Consider the following 7,502-nt stretch of genomic DNA (forward strand, 5'->3'; position numbering starts at 1 on the left):
TTTGGGAAGCTGTATACAGCTCATGGTGACTGACACAAAACAGATACAAGTTTTTAAAATTTCTAATTTTAAATTTTGCTTCTATGCTCCAATTTGATCAGTGGTAACAAAACTGTTAATTGGTGTCCTTGTTTTAGAGAAAGAATTTGCCAAATACTCAAGTCTGAATGACCACAGTTTGCTAATCATTTCTTTTTCTTTTTTTAACCTTCTCTCCAGCCTTGAACACCTAATGAACATCAATTAAAACACCAGTGAGTCTTGTTTGGTTCTGAGACAGTGAGGGGATTTCCCCAGTATTTAACTATATTCACATAACCAGTTATATAAATCTTAATATAAACCACTCTTCAGTAGGTTTGGGGATGACAGTTTACTACCTTTGTGAAAAGGTGAACATCACTAATTAAATCTAATCATATCTTTAGAACGGGAAGACAGTTATAACATCTACTGAACTGGAATCACTATCAAAATCCAAAAAACCAATCCTATTCACTTAGCCACAAGCCAGTCTTAGTTAAATCAGGACTGTCCAACAAAAATACTCTGCTACTCATTCATGGTCTAAATTCTGGTAAATGTGATGGATCAAATTACTGTACACATAAAAAAAAAAGCAGTGAGATAGTTCTCTTTTGTAATAAGTAAGGCCGTGGCCAACTATTTCTCATAAGTAGCTTTTTTGAGACACGTTATCAAGTCTGCCCTTTGTCCCTTCTTCTTAATGCTGGTGAAGATCATTTTTATTTTTTCCGGGGATGTACTTCTGGGGATTCTCCAAATACTGCGTCAGTGTATCCCCTCCCCAGGTGATGCCTTTGTTCTCATTGGCCTCTGTGTACGAGGAGCCAGAACCCTGACCTGTCTTCTGCCCCGGAGACCATGGAGATTTGGCCAGTCTTGTGCCTGCCCCCATTTCCCACAGTATGGCCCTGGGCACACTTCTCAACAAAAATCGTCTTTCCTTTCTCAGTATCACCCATGTTTAATTCATTCTTTGGTTACTGACAGCACCAAAGTTCCAAGCTGGAAGCTGGACATCCTGCTTTCTGCTAATCATTTCTTCAAGTAAAAATGTTTCATGAAAATCTGCTGATTACCCCACAGATAAAAACAATCGCACCAGTGCCTTTCCACAAGATAACTGGTACGCTGTGCAGAAGTGATTCATCAATACTTTCCATTTTGTCATGCAGGATATTGTTTTTAAATATGTGCTCCAGGGTCAAACTTTAATAAGGTTAATAATTTTTTTTTTTTTTTTTTTTTTTGTAGAGGCAGAGTTTCACTTTATCGCCCTTGGTAGGGTGCCGTGGCATCACACAGCTCACAGCAACCTCCAACTCCTGGGCTTCAGCGATTCTCTTGCCTCAGCCTCCCGAGTAGCTGGGACTACAAGCGCCCGCCACAACGCCCGGCTATTTTTTGGTTGCAGTTCAGCCGGGGCCGGGTTTGAACCCGCCACCCTCGGTATATGGGGCCGGCGCCCTACCGACTGAGCCACAGGCACCGCCCAGGTTTAATAATTTATAGTGCTTCTTCAAGGATGTTCAACAAGTTCAATTGGCTTTTTTTTTTTTTTTAATTGCAAATGCATGACAGTACTAAAGAATGCAATGATGGCTCGGAGCCTGTAGCTCAGGGGCTAGGGAGCCAGCCACATACACCAGGGCTGGTGAGTTCGAATCCATCCCGGGCCTGCCAAACAACAATGACAGCTACAACAACAAAATAGCCAGGTGTTGTGGTGGGCGCCTGTAGTTCCAGCTACTTGGGAGGCTGAGGCAAGTGAATCACTAAAGTCCAAGAGTTTGAGGTTGCTGTGAGATATGACGCCACAGCACTCTACCCAGGGCGACAGCTTGAGACTCTACCTCAAAAAAAAAAGAATGCAATGACAACTTGACCAGTTTGGCACAAATGCCTTAATTATCATCCTGTCACTAAGGCAGCAGCACTTTTAAGCACCACTGGTTTTACAATGAATAGTACAAGTGTCAATATGGTGACATGGGCAAACAGCATAGGGAGTACTACCCAGGATTAAAGTAGTTTTAACCTTGCAGGCCACTGAAAATCACGTCTAGGGCTTCCCTTACCTGTCCACAGATACCGCTGACTTATGTGCTTCCTATATATCAGAACTTGTGACTTCTGACTCCACTTAAAACTTAAATTTGGTATTCACATTAGCGTTTTACTTCTTTATAAAACTATGTTTTTCTCTCTGAAACTCTGAAGTCAGAAAAATTTCTTTCCCAATGATCTGGGTGTTGCTGAGTTTGATATGTTGTTCTTCTGGTCAAAATAATGCTTGAGTCCTAACACCTCATAGAATTGTTCTTTTATTAATTTATGCATCTTCCAACTCTCAGTTTTACAAACAGAATGTTAGCCTTATTCAAAGTGGGTTTTATCCCTCTTTTAATTCCCACAAAATGGGGAGAGTCTCATCTCCCAGGCACGCAGGGTGGCAGAGCTCTCCTGTATCTCTGGTCCCTTGAAAGCAGATGTGGCTTAAAACAGTTTGGTGGAAATACTTCAGACATTTATTAATAAGTATAAATAAATGTTCTCTGAGCTTAAGAGAAACATTATTACCTCAGAATGAAAAATTTCTCTTAAATTTCTAAAGAGAACGATTTCTAAAGGGCCAAGGAGGACACACTGCTTCTCAAGATTACACAGATGAATTCTCCAAGGAATTGAATAAAAAGATTTCAGCATTCCCGTTTTTCAGTCTCAAGTGCATTAACAACAATTCCTTAATTGTAAAATGGAAGTCCCACAAAACCGTATTTTACTAAAAAGACAGACTTAATTTCAGAAAATACATAAACAAAAACCATTTCTTACACACTCCATGAATGCTCTTGACAGTGCTAAAACCACCCCATGGTGCAAATGGACAGGTAACTCATTTGTGCAGTTAAGAATATATACAGGACCCATGATTGCATGTACACAGCTATGAAAAAATATATATATTTTAAACTCATAATAATAAAAAGTGACTATTATATTGAACAAAGAAGAAGAATATATAAAGGAAACACAGGATTCTTGAGACAAGTCAGGAGCTTACACAAGATTTACACAGAACAACAGGCGGGAGGCAGTAGCGTGCCTGTTGGTTTGGGAATTTTAAAATGATCTAGTTAGGGATCTGAGCTAAAGAAGGGACCAGAAGGATCTCAGGCTTGAAGAGGACATCAACCCAGATGAAAGAGCCAGTTTTGTAATGAAATTTGTGACTTCATAGCCAAAAGAGCACAGATCTCATCATCACTTTGGTTTTCAGGTTTCAGATCAACTAATGATTAATTTTCCTACAGTACTAACAGTCCTAGAGTTTTTCAGGTGGCAGAATTTAGTTTAATAGGTTCAGAAAATAATTTGATCTTATATTTTATAGAGTTATTAAGTATAGGAAGGATTAACTGAAATATTGAGTTAAACTTTCTTGTAATTTAGAGGGAAGTTGTCTATGGTGATCATGATTTAAGGTATTGAAAAAATTCTTACAAATGGCAAGGTGGTCTTCTTTGGGATACAGAGAAGAAAGTAAGTTGAATGTTTAAAGGCATCTCTCTCTTTGCCTCTTCCACCATAGGATGTGGGGATCTCCTGAGGAGATTATCTTTCTTTTTTTTAAAAGTTTCTCCCAGACTAAACTGTAATCTGATGACCTAGAATTACAAATAAGACATGCCCATTCAAAAGAGTAACTCTTTTTTGGAACTTGTCACAATCTGGGCAAAGCATAAATAGTCTTACAAAGTTCTTAGAATGCAGATAACATGTCTAGCACCTTAAGAAAAAAAATTAAACATCTAAGATAGTAAATCACCTGTAGTGTTTTATCTAATTTACCCAATCTTGGCACTGGCAGCAGGAATATATACCCATGTATGACGTGCCTGAGTAAGAGATAAGAAAACAAAGCCCCCCAAGGCTCTCTGTATAACCAGGGAAACAGCACACACATGTATCTGTAGAAACCCTGAGTTGCCAAAGCAGGACAGGCAATGTTGTAGATTTATGCCAAAAATTCCAAAGTGGGGGAAAAAATTAACTCCTAGATATCTCTAGGCCTTCTAGCTCCCTGCTGCGTGGTTTTTTGCTCTTCAAAGTGAACACACTTCTGCAGAGATGCAGTGGCTTCTGCCTAGGGGTGAAGACGGCCCACAAGGTCATAGTCCTTGTCTTCCAATCCTCCGTCCTTGTGTTTGGTCAACCAGCCTCTGAAGACATTCTGACTCAATGAATGGAAAGATGGCTTTGGGGCTCAATATGTACAATTTTCCTCGTTCTATTCTTTTGAGAAATGTCAACATAGAGAAGGCAACTAGAAAGGAGCTGCAAAGCAACAAGTCTGAGTAACTACCTACAGTACAGGTGGGCCTGGTGCTGGACAAGGAGACGCAGATGCCCCGATCTGTCCTGGACAAGCAGACGCAGACGCCCCATTCTGTCCTGGCACACAGGTATGATGGCAAAGCATGGCCTTCTCAGGGCCAGAGAACACAACTGGCCTTCACCCAGGCTTTCTCCCAGCTGCTGCTCTCCCTTACAACACTGAAAGAAATAGCTATCGCAGTTTTTGTCCTTAAAGGAACATATTAGTGGTCATCATGAAGACAGGCATACAAAGTCCCCAGGGTACCGACTGCTAAAAGTGAGATATGTACTCTGTGACCTAATCACATCCAACTAATAATAATGTGGAAACAGAGCTGTTCTTGTTTGAGACTTCAGTGGGCAGGATCTTCGAGAAGCTCTATCAAAAGAGTAAGAACTATGCCTGTCCCTGCAACATGGGGGACCCACACTAAAGCATTACATTGACACCTATTATTTTATTCTTTTGGCATCCTGATTATCAAGAGTAAAAACATAAAAAGCACTCTCCAATTTTCCATTGATGTACTCTAATTTGATATCTTGGTGAATAACGGCCTTCAAAGGAATTTCCATGCTGAATCAGCTAATGAGTTAATGGAGTTTTCTTTTATAACAAATGGTAGTTCAAAGTACCTGTAAGTGTGGAAATGATGCCTCAATGGTAAGTTCATTTTCTTCTGGATCAAATTCGTTGCTGTCACTAGGAGGGAGAGTTCTGAATATATTGCAAGATACCTAAAAATAAACAAGCAGCAGAGTTAGCTGGAAGCATCTTCTGGACAGCTTTACATAAGGTCCTGAGGAGCCAGCTAATGGGAACCCAGATAACAGCTTGAGGGCAACCTCAACTGGAATAAGGGCCCCTCGCTCCAGGCTTTGCCACCAGGATCACCTGGAGGCCAGGTGGGAAGGGAGCAAAGCAGCCCCTCCTGCTGTCTTGAATGCTGCATGTCTTGTCTCTATTTGGCCCTTTCCACCTTAAGTCCTCATGATTCTCTACCTTCCATCAAAGCCTACTCTTGCTTGCTTACCTGTTAAGCCTGCTTATAATTAGCCAATTTCCACTAAGATAAAAGTAACTGCAAGGGGTTTCATGTCCTTCCCTTCTCAGGCTTATTCACAATTTGCAAATTTATGGTTGAACTAATGGTGAAATTTTAGATACTCACAAAAATGAATCAGGAGAGATATTTTAGAACCTTTCTATTACCCTTAAAAATATTCCTGATCTGTCCTCAATAAGTTCATTTACAAAATGGCAGGCCACGATGCCCAGGGTAAGATTATGTTTGTCATATAAACCTCTATAGGCCAGGGCTCTAGGCATTCCGTTACCGTAGGCATCAAATTACATGCCACAACAGCCATGACTGGTAACTCTTCTAACTATGTGATAGAGAGATGAGGATTCATTACATTATCTACTATTTCTGTCTACTTATGACAAGATTTCTATAATAAAATGCTTATTTTTAAAATGTTGTTAGGCCAGGCGTGGTAGCTCATGCCTATAATCCTAGCACTTGGGAGGCCGAGGCAGGTGGATTGCCTGAGCTCACAGGTTCGAGACCAGCCTGAGCCAGAGTTAGACCTCATCTCTAAAAGTAGCTGGGTGTTAGCCGGGTGTTGAGGCGGGCGCCTGTAGTCCCAGCTACTCGGAGGCTGAGGCAGGAGAATCGCCTAAGCCCAGGAGTTGGAGGTTGCTGTGAGCTGTGTGACGCCACGGCACTCTACTAAGGCAATAAAGTGAAACTCTGTCTCTACAAAAAAAAAAAAAAATAGCTGGGTGTTGCAGCGGGTACCTGTAGTCCCAGTACTTGGAAGGCTGAGCCAAGAAGATGGCTTGAGCCCAAGAGTCTGAGGTTGCTGTGAGCTGTGACACCATGGCACTCTACCGAGGACAACAAAGTAAGACTGTCTAAATACATACATAAATGAATAAATAAATTGTCGTTGATGTTAGGGTGCCTTTTTGATTTGTTTCCTGCCCTACTTACTAATAACCTAACTTCTCCTAATGTGCTCAGGTCTAAAGAATAAAACAAACAGGGCAGGAGGAGAGTGTGCAGAGAAGTAGAGAAAGGCAAAGGAGGGAGACACTGGCACGAGAAGCCTTTGATGGACTTTCCTGTAATGTGGAAAATACGAGCTATAATATGTTTCTCTCAAAGAGGAAAGAAAAAAGGCTTTGGGGGCTCCAGACAATCTACATCTGTTTATTCATCCAACAAATACTTATTGTCTATTCTATGTACACATTATTCTAAACAATGAGAAAACGGTAGTGAACAAAGCAGGTAAAAATCCATGTCCTCGGCTTGGCGCCCGTAACTCAGTGAGTAGGGCACCAGCCACATGCACCGAAGGGGGTAGGTTTGAGCCCAGCCCCGGCCTGCTAAACAAAAATGACAACGGCAACCAAAAAATAGCCAGGCGCCTGTAGTCCCAGCTACTAGGGAGGCTAAGGCCAGAGAGTTGCATAAGCCCAGGAGTTAGAGGTTGCTGTGAGCTGTGACACCACAGCACTCTATCCAGGGCAACATACTGAAACTCTGTCTGAAAAAATAAAAAAAATCCATGTCCTCAGGGATGTATTCTAGTTAAAGCTATAGTTATCCCCATTTCCCTGGCTATGGAAACCGAGCTCAGATGTGTAAGGAAAAAGACTCAATTTTAGCTGCAATGGGAAGTCATTAGTGGATCTTACACAGGGAAGTCACGTGATCTGAGATCTATACAGAATAGAGAGGAAAGGGACAGATTAGAAGGCCGAGTGGCAAGGGATGGTTTGGACTACAATGGTGGTAGGGAAGACAAATAGATGGATTCAAAACACATGCGTTCTGGAGACGGCACTTGCCGCTCGCTGGCTTGGAAAAGACGGAAACATCATGGACGAGTCACAGATCCGAGGCCATTTACTGAACATGGAGATTACAGAGGCCGGGAACCTCTGTTTGCTGTTTTGGTGGACAGATGCAGAGACCGACTTAGAGATGGATTAAAGGAGTAACAGCTAAGAAGTAATCAGACTGAACTCTGGACTTCTGAGTTGCACAGGTCATATCTGGAGATTCATCAAGATATAGATGATA

The 7,502-nt window shown here is 41.6% G+C and overlaps 1 protein-coding gene across 1 annotated transcript in view; it reads right to left on the reverse strand.

The window, feature by feature from the left end:
- The window catches only part of LOC128573452 (serine/threonine-protein phosphatase 2A 56 kDa regulatory subunit epsilon isoform-like), a 52,937-nt gene extending 47,203 nt beyond the window's left edge, over positions 1–5,734 (reverse strand). Inside the window, exons 1-2 of the mRNA XM_053573721.1 lie at positions 5,618–5,734; positions 5,041–5,142 (exon numbers count right to left, since the gene is read on the reverse strand). Coding sequence (XP_053429696.1) covers positions 5,041–5,142; positions 5,618–5,734 — 219 coding nt within the window. The remainder of the gene's footprint in view (positions 1–5,040; positions 5,143–5,617) is intronic.
- Between the last annotated feature and the right edge of the window lie 1,768 nt (positions 5,735–7,502).

Source organism: Nycticebus coucang, chromosome 21 (assembly GCF_027406575.1).
Source record: "Nycticebus coucang isolate mNycCou1 chromosome 21, mNycCou1.pri, whole genome shotgun sequence".
Classification (NCBI taxonomy): domain Eukaryota; kingdom Metazoa; phylum Chordata; class Mammalia; order Primates; family Lorisidae; genus Nycticebus; species Nycticebus coucang.